We start from the raw sequence: 27,942 nt of genomic DNA, 5'->3' as shown, positions 1-27,942 counted from the left end.
TCCTTGCAGACGGAAGAAATTGTTTGGACAAGCTATCTCTTTCTAAACTGTTTTTCTTTGTGTACAGGCTGTGCTTCCCTGAAAGGTGCAAACTGCAAGCTAGCTCAGCTCTGCAACCTTCATTAGTTAATTAGATTGTCCAGCTTGCATTGCCATCTGAAACTGGCATGATCCTAATCATTTTGGTCTCAAAGGCTTGCCTTTATATCCTAAGCAGGCCAGGAGCACGCTAAGCTTGCCAGCACGAAGGCGTTCCTTTCAATGTGTATTCCCCATTGTGTGCTTGCTTACTCTCTTGTAATCTCATCCTTTCCACTGAATGTAAATACAAATACACTGGTTTTCTCTTGCTAATTATCCTAGTACTGAGGTGAGGATTCAAAAGGGTGGGGGAGTGGGGAAAAGGGTATTCAATTTTCCCCCTTTTCCCAGCTACCTTGTGAGTTGAATTCCAGAACGTGAACCTTTCCCTACCATTAGGGCCAGGGGTGGGTTCTACTAATCTTTACTACCGGTTCGCAATGGGGCCGCGCGTGTGCTCTGATGACATGCATTCTGATGATGTCGGGGTCAGTGGGTGGAGCCTCCCGCCGGTTTTACTACCAGTTCTATAGAACTGGTCCGAACCGGGGGCAACCCACCGCTGATTAGAGCTCACCTGGCTGATTGAGGTCATGTTTTCCTGACATTGTAAATATTTATGGGTCATTTCTTAATACGCCTGTTTTAAGCTTTATTACAGTCTAGGAATTTCCCTCAGTTCTCCTTCTCTGGTATCCAAAGAATTCCTGCAAATTCTAAATTCAGTGTCAATGCGCAGATTAACAGAAACACGTGTACAAAAAAGGCAGGGTCTTACATTGCTATGCCACATCAGTCATCTTAACTGCTTTGACCCATCCCGCAGACATTGCTGGCCCAAAGACAAGTTGCAGCACACCCATCCCAGAACTGATGTACAAAGTAAGAAAGTTGACCTTTACACAATAGGCAAGAACTGTTGCTGAGGCAAAAGGAGATGAAAGATTTAAAAAAAAAAAACCCGAGAAACAAGATAATATGGGAAACGGGTCAGGCAGATGCCTTTCTAATGGATTGGGATATAGGAGGAGGCGGTATAGCACATTCAGACTTTCAAGATTCTGTTGTTATAGATAATTTCAATAAAAGTAGGCTTCCGGCAGAGTTGATTTCCTGTTTGATCTATCTAATGAGGCTGGCATCTAAAGAAGGTTTACATCCCAATCCAGAAGAAAAGTTGCACCCCCTTTAAGAAGGGCAGAGCATATAATTACAATTGGCAAAATGTGTGCATGGATTAGCCCATTCTGTGCATGTAAAAGGAAATACTTATAAGGTTTTACTATGGCCTCTTTGGCATTTATTGCCTAATTTTTATTTCAAGAGGAAGCCTAGAACTTAAGTTTCTTTGACCCAGAAGCATTCTTATTCAAAGTTTAGATTTTTGGAAGATGGAAAAAGCAACAAGAAAATTATGCTGCATTTCCATTTTTTAGAAAGTAATTTCTTTCACTTACCATAGGCGTATTTCATCTGACAAAAATTGCTGACGCTTCCTAGGATCCTCTCTTTGCACACACACTTTTCTAGCCGGGAAATCATAAACCAATGTGTCAAAGAAGACGGGTTGCATAAAACAAAAAAAAAAAAAGAACAAGGGAGAGGGAGAAACCAGTCACCCCAATTTTCATAAATGCTTGCAATAAATTAGCTGTAGAATGTAAGTTCCCGAGTTGAGATATTGTGTAAATGCTTCAAGGTGTGTAAAATAATTCAATGTAAGCATTTACTTTCTCCAATCTGTTTAAATTTTATCTGCTAAAAGAATTTAGAATAATGGATTATATTATATACCCCCACCCCCAATTTTGGAGAACTTTCTCTCCCAAAATGACTCTTTTAATTGATATTTTTATACTGTACAATTAATAAGATGCCTGATTCCAAACAATTCTGAGCAGGTTGTAATTTAAAGTAAATATATATATATAACACACATAAACAAAAGAACCACGAACAGCCCCAGAAACTATTCATGCTCACTTGGAACATGAGATTTGGGGATTCCACCAATTTTTAAAGATGTTAGGCAGTATATAGAATAGAATATTCTTTATTGACCAAGTGTAATTGGACACACAAGGAATTTGTCCCCGGTACATAAGCTCTCAGTGTACATGCAAGCAACAAGTGATAAATCATAAGATACAATCATAGATCATAAGATACAACCAACAAAGTGATAGTCATAAGACAGGAGCAGGTAATAGGAAAGACACTAAGGATAATAGTAATGCTGTCTTACTACACATTAGGCATAAGATAATTCTGTGGGAATTACGTGTTTAGCAGAGTGATGGCATGGGGGGGGGATGGGACCAGGGGGGGGTTCTAAAAATTTTTACTACCGGTTTTGTGGGCGTGGCTTATTTTGTGGGTGTGGCTTGATGGTCATGTGACAATTATTTAGGATTTAGCAGAGGTACTGGTCTATCAGGCTTTTAACTGCTTGCAGAGCTGTACCGATCTACCCATTTATTTTTTGCAGGCACTGGTCTACTCATGTATTTTTGCAGGCACTGATCTACTCATTTGTTTTCTTTTAACACTGATCAGCTGTAGGGCGGCCCTTTGAAGCCCCACGGCAAGAGTTTAAACAGTTTTTTTCCCTCTAGCCAGCAGCTGAGACTCAGGAGGCAGTAATAGATTGGGGGTGGGGCCAAATAAAAGATAAGAATAATGCGGGGGGGCGCGGGGGGGTGGGGGTGGCAGAACCGGTTCAGTGACATCATATCGTTACCGCTACTGGCTGGGGAGAACCGGGCCGAACCGGGAGGAACCCACCACTGGACGGTACTGTCTTTGTGTCTGGTTGTTTTGGCACACAATGTCCTATAGTGACATCCTGAAGGAAGAAGTTGAGACAGTTTATGTCCAGGATGTGAGGGGTAAGTAGATATATTCTCGGCCCTCTTTCTGGCTCATACAGTATACAGGTCTTCAATGGAAGGCAGGCTGGTTACAATTGTTTTTTCTGCAGTCCTAACCAGTGGTGGGATTCAGCCAGTTCGCACCACTTCGGGAGAACCAGTTGTTAACTTTCTGAGCAGTTTGGCAAACTGGTTGTTGGAAGAAATCATTAGGGTAGAGAACCAGTTGTTAAATTACTTGAATCCCACCACTGGTCCTATCTATTGAAGTCTGCACTTGTTCTGTTTAGACAAAACCAGACAGTTATAGAAGTACAAATGACAGACTCGACAATTCCTCTGTAGGACTGTATCAGCAGTTCCTTCAGTATTCGATAAAGAATATGCTGCCACAAAAGTTCCCAGAATTTTTATCCTTTTTAGTCAATGCTTTGTAAGTCATATGATAAATATTTCTAAATAATCTGAAATGTTCTCGTACCTTATCAACATTGTAATTTGTCTCAGTCTATTTATTGGGGGCGGGGGGGGGAGTGGGGCAGAAATCATACCTGGGTATCTTAAGGCTGAAAAACCCTGCTTGCGATCATTCCATTGCCATTCATTTTTGCTTTCGTTGGCTGGGGTTTGAAGGAAGTGAGGAATCCTCCCACCAACAGGAATATTAAAAAAAGCTGAATTGTCATAACTGGAAAGAGAAGAGCAGACAGATAAGAACAGAATGAGATTAAAGAATGTTTTATTTATCCATCTGTTTAATCTGTTTCAATAATACAGAAGTAGGGCCAATGAACCAATTAAACATGGAACGTTTAACCAACTGTTAGCAGTTGCTACACAAACAGATACAATGCTTCTTGGAAAATAATTCTTCCATTTCTAACTGCCTGGAAGCTCTGCTGATCCATTGGGGTTTTCTAAGGACGCTGCCTAGAAAGCTGAAATAAACTAGGACCAGGCCCTTCTCTGTGGTAATCCCAGTGCTATGAGAATCTCATTCCCTTCACCCTCTTTTTATTTGTTTTAAAAATGATTTGAAAACTTAAAAAAAACCACATAATTTTCTTCCTGATGTATATTTTATGTTAGGCACTGAAGGCCACTCTAAGAATCAAATATAATGGTTTATTTATCTTACTGATCTCCCGAAGCTCTAATTAATTAATTAATCCCACAGATGGCTTTAATGGTGTTCCTTAATTCAGACACTGGAGCCTATCAGATGCCACTTTGGGCCTGGCCAAGGAAAGCACTAGAGTAGTGATTGGGCCGTCTCATAGCTGATTGCCTAAAGGTTTCCTTAGGCCAGAGTTCCCCAACCTTTCTGGCTTTGTGGACCAGCGGATGGGGGGGGGGGGAGAGGGGATGCTTCTGTGCGAGCAGTGGGCAAGTGTGTATGCATGCACAGGTTAATTTGCACAAGTGGCAAAGATGCACACCAGCCACTCACTCTTTCACCAAGCCAGGCTGGCATAATTAATTTTTTCTTTCCTTTTCCTAATTGTGTAAATTTTATTCTGAAGATCTTAACTGATAAGCCAAATTGACTTAATTATTATTTATTGCTTCTAGTCACATTTTTATATATATGTTTATTTTGACTGTTCACCGCCCTGAGTCCTTTGGGAGAAGGGCGGTATAAAAAATTAATTAATTAATTAATTAATTAAATAAAATGGAGCACATGGACATGAGCTTGCAAGCGGAGATGCGCGCACATGCATGCTTGCCCACCACTACCATGGCCCAGTAGTTGGCCACAGCCGGGGGTTGGGAACCCCTGCTCTAGGCAATATCTTATCAGTTGAACTGCCTATGCTTGATAGCCTGTGGGTTTGTTGTGTGTAAAATTAAAGGACCAATTCCAGTTCCAATTCAAGGTCCTTTCCCAAAAGGCAACTGGACTTTTTTTTTTTTAATATTTCTCCTCTCATCCAAGAAGCTTCTTCAATTCATTTCAGAATTGAAGAAGCTTCTTGGATGAAAAGTGAAACATTTTCAAAGAAAAAAACCCCAAGAAAGTCCAGTTGCCTTTTGGAAAAATATCTTTGGGACAACCATGAACTGGATGATTGAAAAACTCCATAGACATTTAAAATGACAAGTAGCTTATTAGGTGGCATAGGGACTCCTGCCAGCAAGAGAAAGTACCAGAAGAAGCAAGGGCAGAATTTGGAAGAAGCAGGAAGAACCAGTTCCAGGTGAGGGCCAAGCAGGATGGGGAGACCCAAAACGAATTGCCCTGGGGAGCCTTCCCAAGAAGTTCCCAAATTCCCTCTGCTTCCACTGCCGAAAACTGGCTTACCTGTGGAGACATTCTCCAGTATGCTTGTTACAGTCTCTAGCACAGGCACAGGGCTGGCAGCCATTTTCTCCAAAGCCCCAATACCCCAATAGACACCAGTCGCATTTGGGTCCTGCAACACCTGGCTTGCAGTAGCAGAAGCCTGTCTTTGGATGACATTTCTGAGCTTGGTTCAGCGTTATGTTCAGTGAGCCCATGGGATGGCAGGAGCAAGCTGGAAAAGAAGAAAATAGAAAATAATAGACTTTATGGGGGTTTTTCCCTTTGAAAACTTTCAAGTAAGGGCTCTAGGTCAGGAAGTGGTTAAGTCAACTGAGTTTTAAACTCGTGTTGCAATACTGGTATGACTATTTATTGCTGTGTAGCCCTGTAATTAGGATGAAATATCATTAGGTTTCTATATCAAATATTGACTAGATACAGCTGTTACTGATGAATCTCTGCATGCATTTCCTCTTATACATCTGAAAATTCAGAGAATGTGAAAGTTGAAGGATAATTGTATTCTGATTCAGGAAATATGTCAGGAAATATGAATAGGTCAGTTCTGTTTAAATGGAAACCAAATGTCTGTCTCTATCGCTAGCCATAAATAACATACTCATGAAGTATTTGGATTTCTGCAGAGAATGAACCTTCTGCCTGTTTACTTTTCTGCCTGCTTATTTCAGATTTTCGATTGCTTTCCTATTCCTAGTATTGCATTTTTAGATTTGATTTTATGAATAAAATGTTCTAAACTGGCCAAACTGGGAGATGGTAAGCCTAAGCTATAATCCTATAAAGTTGAATGGAATAAATCCTATTAAAACATAAATTGCAACTCATCTACCTATCAATAGAAACAAATATTTAAGAGGCTGTCTCAGAGAAAAGGGAGACAACCTATTCTCCAAAGCACCTGAGGATAAGACAAGAAATACAGTTGGAAACTTGTCAAGGAGATCCAACCTAGATTTAAGGAGAAATTTTCTGACAGTGAGAATAATTAACCAGCTTGTCTTCAGAAGTTGTGGGTGCTCTAACACTGAAAATTTTTAAGAAGAGATTGGACAGCTATTTATCCAGAATGGTATAGGGCAGGGGTGAGCAAATGTGGCTCTTTTACAACCTGTGGACTTCAACTCCCAGAATTCCTGAGACAGCTGTCTCAGGAATTCTGGGAGTTGAAGTCCACAGGTTGTAAAAAAACCACATTTGCCCTCCCCTGGTATAGGGTTTCTTGCTTGGGCAGGGGAGTGGACTAGAAGACCTTCAAGGTCCCTTCCAATTCTGTTATTCTATTCTGTTCTGCTCTGCTCTGCTCTGCTCTGCTCTGCTCTGCTCTGCTCTGCTCTTCCTTGGTGCCCATTTTCTTCATAGGAAGAACTTGGAAAGTTTGTTAGATGGAATAGAATGAGGAGATTTCTTGCATGACACAATGAAGAATGGCCTTATTTCAGTGGTGGACTGCAACCGGTTTAACAACCGGTTCTGTGAGCACATGTTTTGCGTGCACATGTGGGCTTCACACACATGCACGCCTAATGTGCTTGTGCACAGTGTTCAAAATACAATGATTTGAAGCTCAGCTGCTTACCTTCTAAGGCAGCCCCGGTAAGTAGAACAGCTGAGGCACGGAAATCAGCTGTGCTGCGCGAATCAGCTGAGCCAGAAAGAAGGAAATATAGGACAGGATAGAGCAGGGGCAGGTGGGTGGGGCCAGCTGATCGTCAGAACTACCAGTTCGCCTGAACCAGTCCTAACTGGCAACGGCCCACCACTGCCCTATTTGTTCCAAGCTCTGGCCATGCCCATTTTATGTTATAGCCATACCTCCTGAAAGAACATGGCTTCATTGAAGTTTCCGAAATGACTCCGTAGGTTTCAGGCAAAATGATTTCTTATTCCTAGTTCTACTTTTAGGCCTCATTGAGAAGATTTGTTTAGTCTACTGGAATAACTGGAAATCTCAAATATAGCTTCATAGTTAAATATTCCACTTTGGCTAAGGCATTCCATATTTTGAAAGGATGTTTGGGTATTACTATGAGGAGGTCAGTAAAGAAGGATTTGACTAATGTTTGAATATTTGAACTTGCTATCCCCGATGCTACTGATCAAGTGAGACCATGTTTGATCATGATGACAAAAACAGAGGGATATCTTCACATCTGAATCCTGTTCCTTTCTTTTCCCCTGGGAGCTTGAGGATTTATCCTTGAAGACAAGTACAAGGACTAGTCTCTGAATGGAATACTTCTTTTAAACAGGCTCTCAACTAAGGGATTAATGAGATATTTCATTCAGACTTTTCATCTGTCTTCACTCCGAAACTTGCTGCCCACTGGGAGGGTGGGGTGGAGGGAGGGTGGGGTGGAGGGAAGGAGAGACAGGATGGTTTTCTCATAAAAGGAGCTGAGAACTGTGTTGCTCATCCCACAAACATCTGTGCTATCTGCTGTGACAAATTTGTTGTTTTCTTCTTTGGTATTTCACAGCAATTTTTATCATGGTGTTTTCCCAGTGAAAAGAAGCAAATACAAGAGTTATTCCTGGAATGTGATATCAAACCCTTTAGGCATTTTGCTTAATTAAGATCTAATGGACAAAGTGTGGCACAAATGAAGGCTCAAAAGCTGCGGAGTTGTGTGGAGGATTAGCTACCGACCATGAAATCCGATTAAAGGACAACCAGTTTGACTGCCGACATGTCATCTTCTGGTTTATCTTCAATGTACATAATGAGGGGAGATAAGATTATCCCCATCCATCAACTTCTGCAAAAATTGAGAAGGAGCCTCCATCGATGAAAGAACCCACCTGTGTAGATAGGTTCAGATTGTATGATGAGAAACCCTACTCTTTTACAATTTGTTCACAGTCTTTGTCGGAATTATTCTGAGTATACTATACAGGGATCAGAGAGCCTGAGGTGTAATCTCATCTTCTTCATTACAGTTCTTTGGATGTCAAATCAGGCAAATCAGGTTGAAAACCTGGACTGTTATCTGGCATAGTAACATTCTTATTGTTTAGTTCATTCAAATGTTGCCATAGGATTTGATTTCTCTTCAATTCTTCTTTGTCCCATCATACAGACCTCTTCAGAATCCAATAAAAATAGTTTTGCAGGTCATTTGCTTGATTTATCATTCCTCTTTAACGTTTAAACTTTAGGCAGTTTTTTTTGTATATCCAATAAAGCATCCTTTTCCAAATCATCCTTTCAGTCTGTCATTTGTAGTGCAACTTTCAATACTTTCTCTGAATTACTAGACAAAATTTGCTCTACTTTATTCATTCCTTTATTCTGTCCATATTTTGGACCGAATCTAACCCATAGAATCAAAAACATTACTGAAAAATGTGGATATTACTAATTTCTAACCGATTCTTCAAAGATCTCCTTTAATATTTCCAAATTATAACATTTTGTCATTTTGCAAGTCTCAATTAACTAATACCAGAAGCTGGAAGTTTGTGTGCATGTTTTCATTTCTTTTTTTTTCCCAATTTTATTTTTTATTGTTCTTTTATGTGTCATTTAAATGTAACACATCCAGAGTTATTTGCAAAACAAACCTTGTCTTTGAAAAAAAAAACACTTTAGATTTTAGGATTCAAGAGTTACTGTGCTTAATCATAAAGGGGTATTCACTTTGGCCAGTCAGAGGAAGGTGACTGCCATGTGTCTTTTTATTTAGAATCTTTAATCCTACCTAGAGTTCAGTTTCTAAAATTATAAAGTTGCTTATTTTTATTACAAGCCAATAATAAAAAAGTCTGTTTCCCATGAGAAACTGAGAAATTAATCATAAAACTTTTTATCATTAATTCCAAAATCTGATAGTAAAATCACTATTCCAAATTCATTTGGAACCTTAAATCTGTTTATGACTTTCTTAGATCAAACTCTTGTTCAGCTTTTTGATTTGAATTTGATTTCAAACTCTCTAAGTTCTTAAGCTTGTGATTATTTTTTCTTTTTGTTCAGTTGAGGCTAAACTCTGTGACTTTTCACACTTGTCATACTGAAGGTCTCTAATAGCTTCTAGATGGTTAATAGGCAATTTCCAAAAGACATTATAAAGTGGGGCTTGTGAACACAAGTGTTCTTTAAAAGGCTCTACTGCATTTGCAAGCAAGATGGCTAATACCTTTGTCTCCTAGTGCTCAAACCTGCAGATGAATGCTGCCCTATGGTGTCCCCATGAGGAGCAGTCAACTAGAGCACATGTGGATGATATCCCAACCTCTCCTTATCAAGACAGTTCTGAAGAACCAGTCTGCCCATTGGCTCTTTGGTTTTTGTCACGGTTGCCAGCTCTGCCTTCCGCATATATTGCTTTACTTCACCATGCCTTCTCTAGAAGTCCCTAACTAACAGCCTTCACAATAAACATGAAAATAAGTATCAACTTTCCAGAAACACAAATCTGCATTCAGTAACAGCAGAAACTTCATAGGCTTAACATGACTGGATAAGTAGCTGTATTCCAGATAAGAAAAAAGATACACAGACAAACACACACAAACTTACTATATGCATGTATGTATAATACATGTTTATCAGGCAGTAAAATGTTTTTGCTAGTCCTGAAACTAGTTGGGCAATGGGGCTCTTGTGAAATCATCTACCAATGGAGAAACCAAGAAGCATGAAATACTAATTAAAAACTTCTATTGATGCTAGACAGATATTTAAAGCAATTTTACAGACACAACACTGGCAACACATGTTTTCCCAGTAATTTTTTAGAATTAATACCAAAAGAGAGATCATGTATTCTGTTCCATTTTCTAATCAACATTCATACCAAGCATATGCATACATTGCAGGAGAGAAACATCAGGTGTTTTTAGCCTCATGTAGATATTTTCTTAGCATCACCCAAATGACTCATAACATAACTAAACACTACTAGTGACTTCTTTATGCATATGGTATATGCATGGTTTCAGGAGAATAAAATCAAAGTGACAAGGATCCACAAATGTCATTAGCCTTAGTAAATGAGCCAAAAAGTTGCCAGAATTTCTCAAGAAAGGCACAGCTGCTGTATTCCAAGCATCTTCAACGTTGACTATGATTGGGGTATTGAATCGCTGCCTTTTGTACGTGACTAATGTCAAATTAAAAAACAAAACAAAACCCTATGAATGATTGGATTGGGAAACACACTTGTACCGAAGGAGCTCCATATAATACTTAGTAATAATAGTTTCAGCATCCTGATGTCAGTCTTGCAAGATAGACCAGATGGGAAACACGGCCAGATAAGCTAATACTAGTTTACTGTTAACATTACACTAAAAGAATCTTGCAAGTCTGAAAGGATATCAGTAAAGCCAATTTGGTCTAGTGCTTAAGGTTCCTAGGAACCAGGAGACCATGAGTTCTAGTCCACCTTAGGCATGAAAAACCAGCTAGGTGACTTTGAGCCAGTCACTTTTCTTTCTTTCTTTCTTCCTATCTCTCTCTCTCTCTCTCTCAGCCCAGCCCACCTCACAGGGTTGTCGTGGGGAAAATGGGAGGAGGAGGAAGAGGTATTAAGTATGTTTGCCACCTTGAGTTGCTTATAAAAAAATTAAGGTGGGATAAAACTAAACATGTCTCCTCCCACATCCCTTAGCCAGAAACTAGGGAGGGTCTCTTCTGAGCCTCTGGCCTTGTGCACATTCCCAGGGCAGGTTAAGGTGCCTTTTATCTACCCTTGGCTGCATCTCTTTGCCCCATCTCCCAAGGTCATTCCCATCTACAGGTAACCATTCCCAGTGACATAGGAATGAATATTGAATAATGAATATTGATTGTCACTCTACATAAGCATATTCAATCAGTGGGAAACAAGCATCTCTCTTATGCCACACAGTTAATTTGTAAATATGTATCTTTGTGATGCAAGGACCTCATCTCATACCTGAATGAACTAGCATAGTTATGTACCCTCCTTCAGGAGATGGGCAGTGCAAATCTAAGTCCATAGAAGAACGAAAACACTACAAGAGGCACATGACTATAAATCTAACTGCACTTGTGTTGTTTTTGCATCTTTCAGGTAGCCTCCCAACTCTTCTTTGTTCGTTCGTTCTTTTTGGCCAGATTTTGGAGAAACCAGGAAAAAATGCTAAATGTGATGAAGTTTCTGATGAGGCATGATGACGGTATGTGATGTATATGCAATAGAAGGGAAGTATTGATCCGTAAAAAAGATAAGGTTAAACAGAGAATATGAAATATAATTTCAAATGTATTTGTCTCTTAACATGCTTTATACCTTTTTGCATCTAATCTGCCATTTACAGTTGGGAATTATGATATCTTATAACCTGTTTACTATTAATTTCCGTATCACATGGCCAATACTATGGGTGGCAAATGACAAAGGATTCAAAAGACAAAAATATCACTGAATATACAGTTAACCAATGCTGTCAAGTACAACATCCAATATATCTTGTAATTTTTAAAGAGGCTTATTTGATGAGAATAATTTGGTAAGATGACGATGCTAATACTCACAGAGGTGAATTTAAAACACAGACTTGGAGGGTGGGAATTGCCTTCCCCCATATTGGGCAGTTGCTGGTCAGATCAGATCAGATCAAAGAGCCCTGGAGAAAACTGAGATACAGTTTCATTCATGCAGTCTTTAGTAAAGTTTCCACAGCTTATTTTACTTCTAAGCTGTTCCCATTCAAGTGATTATCTAATAATACTTCTTTCTGATTAGGGAGTGTTAGCAGCACGACTGGGCTTTAGAACAAGGATGCAAACTCTTTCAACTGCCCTAAATCTTGAAATTTAATCTGGTGCAACAAGGACTTGACAAAGCTTCCTTTTTAGCAAAACTTCTGAGAATGGGAGAAAGAGCCACAGGAGAAGTCTTTTGGTGTCTTGCACTACGGCTAGGCATAAAGGTAAAGGTTCCTCTTGCACATATGTGCTAGTCATTCCCAACTCTAGGGGGCAGTGCTCATCTCCGTTTCAAAGCCGAAGAGCCAGCGCTGTCCGAAGACGTCTCCGTGTTCATGTGGCCGGCATGACTAAATGCCAAAGATGCACGGAACACTGTTACCTTCCCATCAAAGGTGGTCCCCATTTTTCTACTTGCATTTTTTACGTGCTTTCGAACTGCTAGGTTGGCAGAAGCTGGGACAAGTAACGGAAGCTCACCCCGTTACGCAGCACTAGGTATTCAACCGCTGAACTGCCGACCTTTCGATCAAAAAGCTCAGTGTCTTAGCCACTGAGCCACCACATCCCAGCATACCAGTAAATTATGTAGATCCTTGATCCATGTGCTTTCACAAAAGGTTAAAAATAGGTGAAGGCAGAGGGGGTGGGCAACGGCATGAAGGCTGAGCCAGCACTAGCATTCAAGGAAGGCCAACACAAAAGAGCACAAACAGAGGAAGTGTTGTGAACTGGAGGTCACTTTAGCAACATCAGAGGCCTGGCAATCCCGGTGTGAAAAGCATATGTAACCTGAGTTTAAAGGCAACCTTGATCTAGTCTATCAAAGCAGCAGGAGAAATCCCAGAAGTCAGTCAGTAACTTGATTCAAGAAATGTTGGAGGGAAAGCAGGTGTAATAGGAAAAAGAGATCCTGGCTTTGCAATTGAAAAGCTTACTTGTAATAACAAACTTTATCTCCCCATGATAGTATTACATATGAAAGGTGCTTTTTCAAGAGGCAACTGGACTTTCTGGTTTTTCTTTGAAGACGTTTTACTTCTCATCCAAGAAGCTTCTTCAGCTCTCAGAAAAGCACCTTTGGGACAACCATGACCTGGATGACTGAGAATCTCCATAGACAATTACATATGAAATGAACATTAATGCCTTAGAGGCAATGCAGGTTGTAAATATAAGAAACAAAGATAAAAAGCTACATCTTTGAGACTAATGCAATCCAGGATTCTTTGAATGTCAGTTGTCATCTGGTCTTATTTAAAAGCCCTGGGTGCTTTGGACATTCTTTTCTCTTCCCACAGGACTTCTGGTGTGATCAATTCTGCATGATTAAAAAGCTGATCTGCAACAGTTTTCACACCACAGCCACAACTATAATAATTTCAGGATATAATTTCATCCCACTAACCTGAACTCTAAGCTTCCAGATGTAAATTTGTGCTTTAATTAAGGGAGGCATTTTCATTGGGAATATTTTGTCTCCAGGTTTCAAAATCTAAAACTGGAATTAAAGTATTATGATCTCATGAGATGCAAAGCCCTACAATAGTAAAGTTAGCAAATCATTCTTGGCTAAGGAAATCAATGGTGGAGCATGTAGTAGATTCAGGTTGCTTGCAAGTCTTCAGTACGGATAGACTAATCAATCAATGCTGGTTTCTTCAGCAACCCATTTTTGTAACAATGTCAAGTTCAAATTTCATTTCTTAATTAATTTTAAAAATACATATACATATTAAAATACATATGCAGTTTGATGGACATTTCTCTAAGCATACATTTTGCTTTGCAATTTTGCATCACTTTCTAAAATAAATTTTTCTTATGGAATACACTTTTCTACATTATTTTCACAAATACATGCATAGTTATCCTGAGTTCATTGGTAAAGGCATTAAAAAGATAACTCTGAAGGGTACTTCATTTTGTGCTAATACGCCTTTTATTATTGGCAAATTAAATTGCAAAATACAGAAAAACTGAAAAATCTTTGAATGTTAGTAAAAAGTATAAAATATGTTTGCCTTCAACTGCTAACTAAATGAATATCTCTATTTCTAAGGACAGAAACCTCCCAAAATAAAAGCAGTGAATCGGCACCTTTAAAGAAATGAATAAAGACATTTTGATAGCTACAAACATGTTCTGTGGGTTCCTTGGCGTTCTTTGTGGTTGTTTTCTTGCAGACATTTTATTATCAAATGAGGTAACATTATCACTGCTAACTGCTAACTAGTTTGATAATAAAATATATCTAAGGAAACAACCAAGCTCAGAGAGCACCAAGGAACTCACAGTTCAACCATGCGCAACAAATATTTTCTTCTATCTGTACTACATATGGCAGGAGTGTCAAACTCGATTTCATTGAGAGTTGCATCAAGGTTGTGTTTGATCTCAGGGGGGCAAGGGGAGGGGCAGAGTGGGTGTGGCCAGCTTGATATCACTCATGTGATCAAATGCCACTTTTGCTAGTAGTTTGTTTTGCTAGCACTCTACCAGTGAAAACGGAGCTCGTGAGGGCCACATGCAGCCCTCCAGGGCTCTTTTCAGCTGCAATGGCCTCCTGCAACCCACTACCAGCAAAAATGGAGCCCGTGAGAGTTGCGTGCGGCCCTTCCAAGTGCCGTTTTCACTGGCAGAGGCATCGCGGGCCAGTCCTTCACTGTTTCCAGGGCAGCACCGTGGGCCAGATCTAAGCATTCCATGGGTCGGATGTGGCCTGTGGGCCTTGAGTTTGATACCCTTGACATATGAGTATCAATCGCTTCAGAAAACATGCAAACGGGAGAAATATGCATATAGATACATTTTCACCATTAGCACTGATGATGTTATCTAGTTGGTAATGAAACATCCGCAAGAAAATAACCAAGCTCAGAAAGCACCAACAGTTCAATCCTGAGCTACAAGTATTTTATCGATGAACATGTCCCTTGTGCATTTCTCAGTACTACATTTAGCAAAACAAAACCACTTACGTTTGCAAATGTCTGGGGAAGTCATAGATTTGGCTCTGTCTCGGTAAAAACCAGGCTTACACCTTTGACATCGGAAACCTTCAGTATTGTGCTTGCAGTTATCACAGATCCCCCCACTCTTCTTCCCAGAGGCCAGCCAGACCTTCTGGTCAAAATGACAGCTATCTGCATGATGGTGACAGCGGCACTCTGTAATGGTGAGGCGGGAAATTGAGAGAGGGACAATAAAGAGAAAAAGAAGGCAAAGCACAAGTTGAGGTTCAGGGAAAGAAAAGTATAGCTCTTTCTTACAGTTGAGGAAAAGTGAGTCTGCATGCATGTGTCTGTCTGTCTGTCATCCATCTATCTGAAAAAAATTATACCTTAAGTAAAGGAATGTAAGATTGATTTCGGTATCTTTTCTAAGAGTAGCTAAGTTTGCACAAAAATAATAATTGAATAATGTAACATTTCAGTTGATTCTTTTATGTTCTTAATGAAAGTATTAATATGATCTGTGAAGGAGTTGGCTGCCTTGTTGTTGTTGTTTAACTATTAAACAAAAATGAAAAGATACAGAACTCCTTCTCCTTTAATTCTTATAAAACCATTGGGATATAAATAAATTTTGTTTATTGCTGCACTTAACCTTAATAACCGTTGTCCAATCTTAGACTGTTCCTCTTCTGACTAGTTTCAACTTGATTCTCTCTGGAGTACCAACCACCTGTTTATAAAAAATTGCCAGCAAAATGAGGTGAAAGCAGAGGTGGGTTGTGACATACCTCTAAGACCTAAGGAATCTGATAGTTGGGAGTTTTATAAAGAGAAATCATCTACCCAAATATGAAGAACTTCACTATGGCTAAAGTTTTGTTTTATCCATCTTATTCTTACCAAAGATTATTCCAGCTTAATATGCCTACCATATTTTGCCTAATAACAATAAACAACAGCAAACAGAGTGTTGCCATTTTTTTAATTCTTAATTCAATGAAAATAAATGTTTTCTTTCATATAATGCTAAGAACTGATACATTTTAAAAATCCTACTGCGTATTGTCACCGGCTTTATTAGAAAACGGCAAAAACACAAGTCTCCTTAAAACTAGAAAGTTATTTTATTGTATAATATATATAAATGTACAATATAGCAAGAAGGGCAAATATTATTTATTTATATTTGTATTCATGAATATACGATTCAATGTTCTATAGGGAAACACACTTGCTAGTGAATGTAGGATTTATATAACAACAGCTGAGGGAGTCAAAAACTATTCTGCTTTTAAATGTTAATATTTCTGCCTTGTCCATAATTCCAGTCAATTTATTCTTTTGATATTAGCTGAATTTTGCTGAGGTACGGAACATGGCTGATCTCTCTCTCTCTGTGTATGCAAAGAGCAAAAGAGAGGAGGTCTTGAAAGTATTTTCATACATTTTCTTAGACCATTCCCCATCTGCTGTTAAAGCATCATAAATCCAGATTTAGTCACCAGGGCATTGCTCCTGGGTTGGAAAGATTCATTATTGTGTTGCTCTCTCTCCACATACTTCTGCATTCATTTGCTGCCCCAGTTTTTCCATTGCCCGGCTCCCATGGCTGGTCATTGTATAATGGCGCACACTTCTCACAATGGTGTCCTGCAGTGTAATGTCTGCACATGCACTTCCCATGGATCTATCAAAGGAAAAAAAAATCATTTTAAAAAGTAATACTTGGAAACAGTGGCTGCAAGCATGAAAAGGACCCGACAGATCTGAACAAAAGCTGCAGGCAGGCAAGAACTTTAAAAGAAAGGGTCTTATAAGGCTTGGGCATAGGTTCCCTGCATTCCAAAGAATTGTTCAGTTGGATTCTTTGCTTTGACATGCCTCACCAGGAAAGGCAAGGAGGAACTCTGCCTTCTCTTTCCTGTCTCCCCAGAACTTACAGTATATCCTACTTCCTAGTCTCCTTTTCAGTAGTTCCAAGATTTATGGCAAGGGTTTGCTTTGACAACAACCCAATTAGTTGCATTGGGAAAGGCTTAAATATGGATATGATGGGCTCTAAGAATTTTGGGCTTGTAGCTCCTTCTGAGTAGCAACAGAGCAGATTTCCTGATGGAAACTGGCAGAGAGATGTTAGACCAGCGTTACATTCATTAGTGCAGACTGTAAAACAGTTCCTTAAGGTTCCACAGCTACCAAGAATTGCTGGAGGATTCCCTTCACTTTCAAAGCCTAGTTGATGTTTGCTTTGCTTTTCTGGCTCTCTATAGGGTACATGATAAAGAGCATCTCTTGGTATTCTTTCTAGGAGCCCGGTCATGCAAAACTTTGAACTGATTAGAATGAAAGAAGAATGACTTTTTTAACGGATGGGTTTAGAAAACAATGGAATATTGTGGCTTCAGCCTTTAGCATTTCAGACTCCCTGTGTAACTCACAAAGGGTATATAGACAAGTGCAGGACTGAAAGAAACATTTGATGGGATATAGCAGGGACAGCAATACTCTTGTCTTCAAAACTGACCCATGAGAAGTTGCTGCCTGCGGGAAAGGATGGAGACTTCTTTCCATCTCACATGCTGCCTTTTCCCTCCACTGACTTGAAGTTCTTCTCTCCACTTATCCCTGAGTTGGCGGAAAAGTACGCCAGCATGACAAGTTGCTTCCCCCACTGTCAATTTCTTTCCTGCCTCTACTGCCTTTCTTCCCAGTCACTGCCAATCATCTAACTTCCATCTGAAGTAAAGCCTAACAGATTTTATCCACTTTAAGCCTATCTTAACACTGGGTATAACTGAAGGTGACTGAAACCTGTCACACTTATGAATTTGGGCAAGATGGGCCATTACGACAGAGCATAAAAAGCTGCTGGCACATTTATGCTTCAATTAGATCTATGTGAAGGAAAGCTCAAAAACATGGTGGATATTCATGAGTCGTGGTGATGCAGTGGTTAGAGTGCAGTACTGCAGGCTATTTCTACCGCCTGCAATTTGGCAGATCGAATCTCACCAGGCTCAAGGTCAACTCAGCCTTCCATCCTTCCGAGGTGGGTAAAATGAGGATCCAAATTGGGCAATATTCTGACTCTGTAAACTGCTTAGAGAGGGCTGAAAAGCACTGTAAAGCGGTATATGAGTCTAAGTGCTATTGCTATTGCTATGATATTCAGAATTTACATTTCATCATACCGCAGGTCAGTGTCAGAAGAAGAGAAAAGCTAGAAGAAAAGATTGTGAAGTTGGCTGTGCTGCTGCTATTCAAGACTGCCAGCTCTCTTTTCCCAAGGAAAGGTCAGATGTAATACTAACCCATGAAACTCAAACAGCGTTAAGTAAGAGAAGGCTAAGGGGAGGCAGCCTTCCAAAACCTGTAAAGTTCTCACAGGGAAGAGGTTATGGCTTTATTTTCTATTGTGACCCAGCTTTGTACCACCATTTGAATTTCACTTCATCCCTCCTTCCTATTTGTTTATCCACTCATCCCCATTCATCCTCTTGCTGGTAGTTACTGCTGACGATAGTATTGGCTGTGACTTCCTGGCCGTCATCAGTATATTTGGGGAACCAGTCTTTCCCCCACCACCACTCCTGCTCACCCCGTTCGAATGAGGACTTTGGAATTGTTCCAGAACTGGACAACAGTCACTCATTTACCAAAATTATTTCTCTTTGGGGTGCATGTTCACTTTGTAGTGATGCCAAATCCAATTTGGCTTCAGAGAGATTTGCCTATAATCAGCAAAACTTGCTTGCCCTAGGAAGGGAAAACTCTTCCTTCTGGGTTTGTTGCAAAATGTATCCCTGAAAAATACATATTCAAGATGTATGGAGGAAAGTATTTCATATGCTAATTTTTTATAATGCATAGGAATGCATATTCAGGATTCAAAGATTAACTAAAAATATGTAAGCATTCAGGGAATGGTGGGACTGGGAGCAGAATATAATTTTTTTTCTGTTTTATGTGTTCCTGTCCTTATACAAACTAAAGCCTCCTTTATTGGAATTTCTTCAAGGATCTTTGAAACAAAATTATAACTCTCGATTTTTTTGGTGAGTTTTGGGGAGAACAGACAATTTCTATACCATCTAGCTCCTTTCAGATTCAGATCTTGATATCACCTACACAACTCAACATCCCTGAACCATTTTCCCTTCTCGCTCTCTCTCCTCTTCTTATATAACTCTAAATTATGATTATAATTAATAATTAAGTGAACATTGTCATTTATGTTCATTGTCAATTCCAGGTATAACATTATTATTTTAATTTATACTTCTGCATTGTATCACCACTTCTAAATGTTTTAATATATTGAACAGAGAAGCAGCTAAAACATACCTTTTTCTGGCATTATTTTCAGAAAAGGACAACAGGCAATTTATTTACTTAAGTAAAAACAAGGGATGAATTAAATCCGAGGCTTCTCCCTTTATATTTTAATACTCTACTAGACTGCTGTACAGCAATATAGCTTTGTACTTACATTGAAGTATTTCTTGTTGTTCTCACTGTCTTTAAATATGATCTGGCACTCCAGTTCTTCTCTGCTATTTCTACTTTTCCTCTTCTTTCTCTTGTCTTTCATGTAAATTGGTCTGCTATCTTTATCCCAGTCCCTTTCCCTCCTATAATATTGCTACTAAATTGTACCTACATCTGGTCTATGACCAGTGATGGGATTCAACCAGTGGTGAAATCCAACTTTTTTTACTACCGGTTCTATGGGCATGGCTTGGTGGGCGTGGTGTGGTGTAGTGTGGCTTGGTGGGCGTGGCAGGGAAGGATACTGCACAATCTCCATTCCCACCCCACTCCAGGGGAAGGATACTACAAAATCCCCATTCCCTCTCCACTTCTGGGGGAAGGATATTGCAAAATCTGCATTCCCACCCCACTCTGGGGCCAGCCAGAGGTGGTATTTGCCACCTAGAGCCCTGTCAGAACACAAATGTCAAAAAGCCAATGGACTACGTTTCCTAAAATTTTGAGGCAGGAGTTATCTGTCCTCAGAAACATTGGTTTATAAGCATGATAGTGTCTTCTACTTGAAAGTTTCACAATTACAAGGAGATAGTCATCAAATGTTTTATAAGTTTATAACAATGCCACTCATTATATCTCCCTCCTTACCTTTCTATCCTTGCAAATCTTTCTATCCTTGCTCTGTTTCACTACATGCATTCACTATTTTTGTCAGCTCAAATTTCTGTTTTGAGGATTTCAGCCTTAACTTCCTTGATCTCTCCTTTCCTTCCAACTAATTCAGTCCTCCTTCATGTTTGTTCTGCAATCAGTTCCTCATTCATTCTTTTACTTCCTCATTCATTTTTTTAAACTTTAATGTTTTTTTGTTCTACAGATCAGTCACTTTTCTATTCGAAGCACATTCATTCAACAGACACTCATTCTTGGCCCTTTTACAAGACGCACTTAAGTAACCCGTTGCTCTCTTATTCAATTTGTATTTCTCCAATTCTCACAATCATTCCACACAACAGACTGCCACATACAAAGCACTCCTGATACGTTTATACATGAACACTTTAAAGAGCTAGGGGACATCACACATCCTTGTCTTACTCCCTTGTTGAATCATTCATTAACGTTGCTTTATTCTTTTGCATTGCAGGTCACAGTGGCTCAGTGGCTAAGATGCTGAGCTTGTCGATCAAAAGGTTGGCAGTTCAGCGGTTCAAATCCCTAGTGTCGCATAATGGGATGAGCTCCCATTACTTGTCCTAGCTTCTGCCAACCTAGCAGTTTGAAAGCACGTAAAAAATACAAGTAGAAAAATAGGGACCACCTTTGGTGGGAAGGTAACAGCGTTCCATGCTCCTTTGGCGTTTAGTCATGCTGGCCACATGACCACGGAGATGTCTTCAGACAGCGCTGGCTCTTCGGCTTTGAAACAGAGATAAGCACCGCCTCCTAGAGTCGGGAACGACTAGCACATATATGCGAGGGGAACCTTTACCTTTACCTATTCTTTTGCATGCTTTACCTTCATCTCTTCGTTCAGCAATTAACCTTCAATTTTAAATGTACACAAATCTCCCTGAGACTTTTTCAATCAGGAAGTGAGCAGCCATGGAAGCATGCACCAACCTCCACAAACATTTTAAATCCCCATCAAAAGAAGTTCTAGAGCAGTGAGAACTAACCTTTTCCAGACCAAGTGCCCAAAGTGTGGGAGAGAGTGCACCCAAATCCCCAAAATGCAATGCGTGCCGCCACGCACATGCCCCCGTGCATGTGCGTGTGGCCCCCCGCATGCATGCACCCACTCACCCACCCACATGTACATTCCCCCCACATGCGCGGCAGAGACCCAAAGACCAGCTGGCTGGTGGGAGGCACGCACGCACACACAGCAGAGCTGAACTCGGATGATGGTTCATGTGCCATCAGAGAGGGTGCTGTGTAGCATCTCTGGCACACGTGCCATAGGTTCACCATCATGGTTCTAGAGAAAGTTTAAGGCGTCCTAAGAATGAAGAATGAGAATGAAAAAACCCAAGGTTTTCATGGATAGGAACTTAGGCACTGTAATAACTTATATTAATGAAACTATGAAGGTCTGATAATTAAAAATGCTTGGATATGAGATTATCGAGGTATGTTAAGAAAACTTTCTCTATACATTGCCAGTTATTCTGAGGCAAAAGTGTCCACAGGATCTGATGCTTTTGCAAAAACATGAAAGTAGTGTTGGAATGCTATAACACAAGCTCTCAGAATGTATATGTGACAATGCAGTGTTGCTTTTTTCATATGTACATACCGGTACATACCCATTTGACCTTAACCATGTATGTCTGTTTTCCATCCCCTTCAAATGGCAACTGACCAGTGGTGAAATTCAATTTTTTTTTACTACTGGTTCTGTGGGTGTGACTTGGTGGGCATGGCAGGGGAAGGATACTGCAAAATCTCCATTCCCTCCCCACTCCTGGGGAAGGATACTGCAAAATCTCCATTCCCACCCCACTCTGGGACCAGCCAGAGATGGTATTTGCCGGTTCTTCGAACTACTCAAAATTTCCGCTACCGGTTCTCCAGAACCTGTCAGAACCTGCTGGATTTCACCCCTGCAACTGACTCCTGTGAACCTAAATCATACAACTTCCTGAGATTGCTTGAACAAAGAAGAAGCTAAACCATACTGTTTTCTGGCATTATTTTCAGAAAGGACAGCAGACAATTTATTTACATTTTCCTTAAATGAAAACAGGGCATGAATTAATCCCAAAGCTCCCCCACCTTTTCATCACAAGTACTATATCAGTCTAGAGAATACATTAGGTGAATTTTTCTGCTTACTTTTGACATTTACCAGCTGTGAAGAAAAGAGGCTATTCATTCAGACATTGGCAGAACATAATGTTTGAATTAAATTTGACAAATGATAGACAGAACCAACCATTAATTGTCATTGGACAAAAAGGGAAAGAACATACTTTAGAACACTTCTTGTTTGCAATTGATCAAGTTGATGGTTCCTTTAAAAAGGAACCCAGTAGCATGTACTTAATAGCAAAATATTATTTTGGGAAAATGTAGCGTTGCTTTGAGGAGTTACTGAATACTAATCTTTAGCACTTTTATATATATTTCTAATCAAAAGGCTCAGCTGGCATTATATTTTCCCCATAGGAATGGTTAGTAAAAGACTTCTAATTATTTTTGCTGTCATCCAGTGCTTGCATGGATTTTTGCAGATTAGATATCACAACTGTAGCTAGTAGTTTTCCAATTTTGCTGCCATCTAATGTCTTGAATTTTGCAGCTCAGATTTGACATACCTACCACAATTAAAATAAAATTAATTGAACAAGTGGATAAACAATTAAAAATCAAATCAGTCTCCTTTTAAATGTCTGTAAGCTTTCCTTCTAAGAAATTTATTTTAATCCATATGCTTCTAAAGTTAAGTAGAAAAGAAACTGAAATTGAATAAATCATATTAAAATGTTATTCTGCCCAACTCCCAACAACCCTGAACATTCACAAGGAAAACCATTAAAGAAAAAAAATATGCAATAAGAAACAAAAATAAAGAACAAAAGATGACAAAGATGACAAAGATGTCAAAATCTGAATATTCTATAAGTAGTGACGAATTCATTCTATAAGTATGTTGCTAAACTACAACTACTAGCATTCCTTACTACTGGCCTTTCTAGCTAGATTCTGTTGGAAGCTATAATTCACCAATATTTGGATAACAACAGATTTCCCTGGACTTTATTAAAAAATAGAAGTCTAACTTTGTGAGTTGATTTCTGTAGCTTTCAACAATACAAAATACACACACAAATATACCCCAGCAGTTATGAAACTTAATAAAGTGTGTGCCTTAGTTTTTACTCTTGAAACATATACATCTATATGATATGTGTCTATTTCTTTATTCTTCAGCCTGCCTTTTTCCTTAACTGAAAATCCCGACTGGCAGGTCCTCGGACTTTTTACCAGAGTCATCATGGGGTTTCTGTGCTTGGGGGAAATGTGATGCAGGGACTTTCTGCTGCTCCCTACAAAGATCTCTGCATCTATTGGGTTCCTTTTGCAAGGCTGGGACACTTCCAATGATACACCAAAGTGCTGAAATAGCTCTTTCTATTTTGTGTGGTCCAGGAATGAATAATTTTCCTCATCACATTGCCTTCTTTATATTTGAAATAATGCCTTAAGGGTTCTAGCATTATAGCTTCCAAAAATATGAAGTATCACAGTCCAAATAGGATACAGATGTTAGCTTTGGTCTGCAGCTGGATTACTAATTTATGACCTTTTGTAGCCTAACATACCACATTATAAATTCATCTCTATCACAGCACCGATCTATTAATAGTTGCAGATCTAACCTCAATCTATTCTGGATTTATTCACATTTTATACTAAGGTAGGCAACTGAGAGTCTCAGGTTATTTTGAATTTCAGCTCCCATTGACTCAATAGCAAAAGGCTGAGGGAGTCGAAGTCCAAAGCAACTGAGGGAGCACTCAGATGGGATGCCTGCTTTGGCAATTAGGAACACCACCAGGTGTTACCCCAAATCTAGCATGAGATTTGCAGGTCCCTATTGAGAACACTTTCCAGCTGCTGCTTCTCTCCCCACCCCACTCCAGTGTGGAATTCCAAATGCACTACACATGTATAAAGTTAAACATAAATCTAACTTCCTGCGGGAGGAAAAACATTTTACAGACAAAGATAGGTTAGACGGGAAGAACAGCAAATAGGGAAGACATGCTTCCTCTCCCCAACTAGCACATCTGCAGCCTAATTTCTGCCGTCTGAAGTAGCTTTTCCAGACAATCAAAACTTCACTGGGATATTTCACGCTAATTTTTCTTTCAACACAAAGTCGTCTCCTCATGAACAAATTCTCCCTAGCAAAAACTGATCTGCGCGGTTCCTCCAGGCTACAGCAAATAACTTTTCTATGTCTTTGTAGGTTAAGCGGCTTTGTGACTAAGATCATTCTTCTGAAAATAAAATCCTAAAAGATTGAATATTAATAGTGCTACAGCTGCTGCTACTGCTGCCACAGCTGCTACTACTAACCCACAATATGTAATCTTACTTACTGTGTGATCTCTCCAGCATACAGTAGGAAAGTAGAAGTACTATAGTGCAGAAGTACTTAGGAAAAGACAAATGTTCTAGGAAAAAGTTACCATAAGGTGTAGACCAGATAATAGCTTCATTGGAAGCTTTCAAGAAGAGATTGGACTGCCATCTGTCAGAAATGATGTAGTGATGTAGTGCTTGGGCATGGGGTTGGACTAGGTGGGGTTGGACTACAAGGTCCCTTCCAGCTCTGTGAATTAATCTGTTACTATAATAGCAGACTTTATCCTACATCATCCAGATTTCTGTGTTGCTTTATAGACGCATGAGATCGCTTATGCTCCCACTGTTCCCATTCCCCATTTTCTGAGAAAGTTACAAAGTTAAAACCTGGCACCAATTGGGCTCAGAAGCTCATGGGAAGTAGGATTGTTCTGGTCCAACTTCCCAAATGCAGCCAGGGAGCCTTCTGTGCCTCTTGTAGGAAAGCCTGCTGAGCGAGCTTCAAGGTAAAGGAGATCACAGGACTTTGTCCTGAATGCTATATAACAGCATGAAACGACTGGCAGAATTCAGACCAGGGCAAGACTGATGCAACAGATGGAGCTGATAAACTGTCTTCCTGAAGACTGTTGATAAATTGTGCTCCTGGACAGGATAAAATAGAGTCCAGGAGGATCCACAAGTCTGAAACCTGATCCCAAAGCACAACGGAGGATTATTTCATCTATCACAAGAAAGACCATTTCCCCAGAGCATCGCTATTACAAACTAGCATTCTTGCAGATTGTTTAAATATTTTAAAAGAGGCATTAGACTTCTTGGCTTAATAAATGATGCCCTGCTTGGGAATCAATTGATGATTAGTGCAGCATATTCAATGTAGTAAGAAATGGAATGGAATTAAATGATATGAAATATCTTTGCTTGCCTTCCTTTTCTCATTTCTCTTTGATGCCAACAAAACAAAGTGAGAAATAGTGAGAAAACAGTACAGTTTTGTAATAAGAACTGATTACATGAAATGTGATAGTGTTGTTTAGGACTTGGGTATGAATCCCTTTCCTTTTTGTGCTGTCCCTAGTTGCCAGGCTCCATTGGGAGATCCTGCACTAAGAACCCAACTTAGCAAATGCATAAGTCAGTCTCGATTCTTACTTATTACTATAAGGTTCAGATATCTTTTTTTTTTTTATTTACACTTTATTGATTTTTTTAAGACAGATAAAATATAATAACAATTTTGTTTGACATCGGATTCGCAGTGTTTATACATATGTACATGAAAAAAATATCTGGTGTCCTTTATACTATACATTTCTAATTAATTTCTGCACCTTTAAACTCCTTCCTTGATTCTATCATTTATCCATTCGTACCATCTTCCCCACACAGTATCGTGATCTGAATTTTCATCATCACTTATTTCGTGCGTTAATTTACTTGTCTCTGCACACTCTAATATTTTACTAATTATAAGGTCGTCTGGTGGTAGGTCTTTCTTTTTCCAGTATTGAGCGTATGCCAGTCTGGCAGCTGTAGTTATATGTATTAGGAGGTGGACCTTTTCCTTTCCATGCCCTTTCTTTACCATTCCCAGGAGAAATATTTCTGGAGTCAAATCAATTTCTTCTTTGAGTATGTCTTTCAACCATCTCCGAATTTTGCTCCAGTATCTTTTTGCTTCGGGGCATGTCCACCACATGTGAAAGAAGGTGCCCTGTCCATGACCGCATTTCCAACAATTTGGGTGCACATTGGGAAACATCTTTGATAATCTTGCAGGGGCTAAATGCCACCTATGGAGCATTTTATAATGGTTTTCCTTATACGTGGCTGCTCTAGTTAATTTATAATTTTTATTCCACGCCTCTTCCCATTCATTAAAGTTCAAACTATGCCCAATGTTTCTCTCCCATGCTCTCAATTGGTTTCTGATTGTATCCTCATCTCTATCTTCATCTAGTAAATAATTATATAGCTTGGCCAGCGCTTTTTTCCCTGGTCCCATCAAAATTTTATCCAATCCGTTATATCCTAATTCTACGCCAAATTCATCCTTATCTTTCTGGTATCTTGATTTTATTTGCAGGTAAGTCCACCAATCTAAGGTTATGCCTTGGTCTCTCAGAGCATCATTTGATTTGAGGTTTCCCCCTCCGTCAATGATATCTTTATATCTGCACAGTTTCTCCATTCCCCACCTGTTGGGGTAAATCAATGCCTCTACCGTAGAGAGCCAATTTGGGACTTTTGTATAGTATCTCTGCCTGATCCCCGCCCACATTTGTATTAAGGAATCCCTAATTTTATGCCTGTGGAAATAGGTTTTCTTTTTCTTGTCTTTGTCCCATAAGTATGAATGCCACCCTCTCTGTAAATCGTGGCCTTCTAGCATTAGGATTCTCTTGTTCTCCAAAGTGATCCATTCCCTTATCCAAATCAACTTTGCTACTCTGTAATACATTTCCCAATTCGGGAGACCAAATCCTCCCACGTTCCTTTTTTCCTGTAGAATTTTGAGTGAGATCCTCGATTTTTTTCCCTCCCAAACGAATTCCCTAATAATCTTATTTAATTCTAGGAAAAAAAAATTCTCTAAAATCACTGGTAGATTTTGATATAAAAATAGGATCTTGGGGAGGATGTTCATCTTAATTGCCGCAATTTTGCCTATAAGTGACAATTTAATCTTTTTCCATCTATCCAAATCTTGTTTTAATTTATTAATTAATGGGGTATAATTATCATCTCTTAGAGATGAGCACCTTTTGGTTAGCCAAATTCCTAAATATTTTATTTTTGGGACAACCTTTAGGCCCAAAGTTCCTTCTATCTCGTTCTTCTGCGCCTCAGTTATATTCTTAGTTAATATTTTGGTTTTAGATTTGTTCAGTTTAAAGCCAGCCACCTCTCCATATTTACTCAATTCCTCTAGTACTTTTTGTCCAGATATTAATGGGTCTTCTAGTATTAGTGCCACGTCATCCGCAAAGGCTTGTGTTTTATAGGTCTCATTTCTAATTTTTAGGCCTTTAATTTCCTTGTTATTTCTAATCTTACGTAGCAGAACTTCTAGAGCCAAAATGAATAATAGCGGTGACAGGGGGCAGACCTGCCTTACTCCCTTTCTGATTTGGAATGTTCTTGTCCTGTCTCCATTAACTAAAATGCTCGCCCTCTGATTGTCATAAATGGTCTTTATCATCTTTTCGAAGTTTTGCCCGAATCCCATTATTTTAATTTGTTTGGTCATAAAATTCCAATTTAAATTGTCGAATGCCTTTTGGGCATCCAAGAAAACTAAGGCCAACTGCTTTTCTGGGTGTTCTTCATAGTATTCTAGAATATCTAATACAATTCTCAAATTATCCCTAATTTGTCGCCCCGGGAGAAATCCATTTTGGTCTTTATGAATCCAATTATTTAATATTTTTTTGGTTCTTTCTGCCATTATACACATGAATA

General features: G+C 39.3%; 1 protein-coding gene across 1 annotated transcript in view; it reads right to left on the bottom strand.

Annotated features, from left to right (window-relative positions):
• The window catches only part of LOC117673876 (netrin-4-like), a 68,189-nt gene that overhangs the window by 6,194 nt on the left and 34,053 nt on the right, over window positions 1–27,942 (bottom strand). Inside the window, exons 4-8 of the mRNA XM_034431550.3 lie at window positions 16,453–16,579; window positions 14,917–15,105; window positions 5,257–5,470; window positions 3,503–3,639; window positions 1,539–1,607 (exon numbers count right to left, since the gene is read on the bottom strand). Coding sequence (XP_034287441.2) covers window positions 1,539–1,607; window positions 3,503–3,639; window positions 5,257–5,470; window positions 14,917–15,105; window positions 16,453–16,579 — 736 coding nt within the window. The remainder of the gene's footprint in view (window positions 1–1,538; window positions 1,608–3,502; window positions 3,640–5,256; window positions 5,471–14,916; window positions 15,106–16,452; window positions 16,580–27,942) is intronic.

The sequence above is a fragment of the Pantherophis guttatus genome, chromosome 2 (genome assembly GCF_059756535.1).
Source record: "Pantherophis guttatus breed Tessera chromosome 2, ASM5975653v1, whole genome shotgun sequence".
NCBI lineage: Eukaryota > Metazoa > Chordata > Lepidosauria > Squamata > Colubridae > Pantherophis > Pantherophis guttatus.
This window is presented reverse-complemented; position numbering and strand designations above follow the sequence as displayed.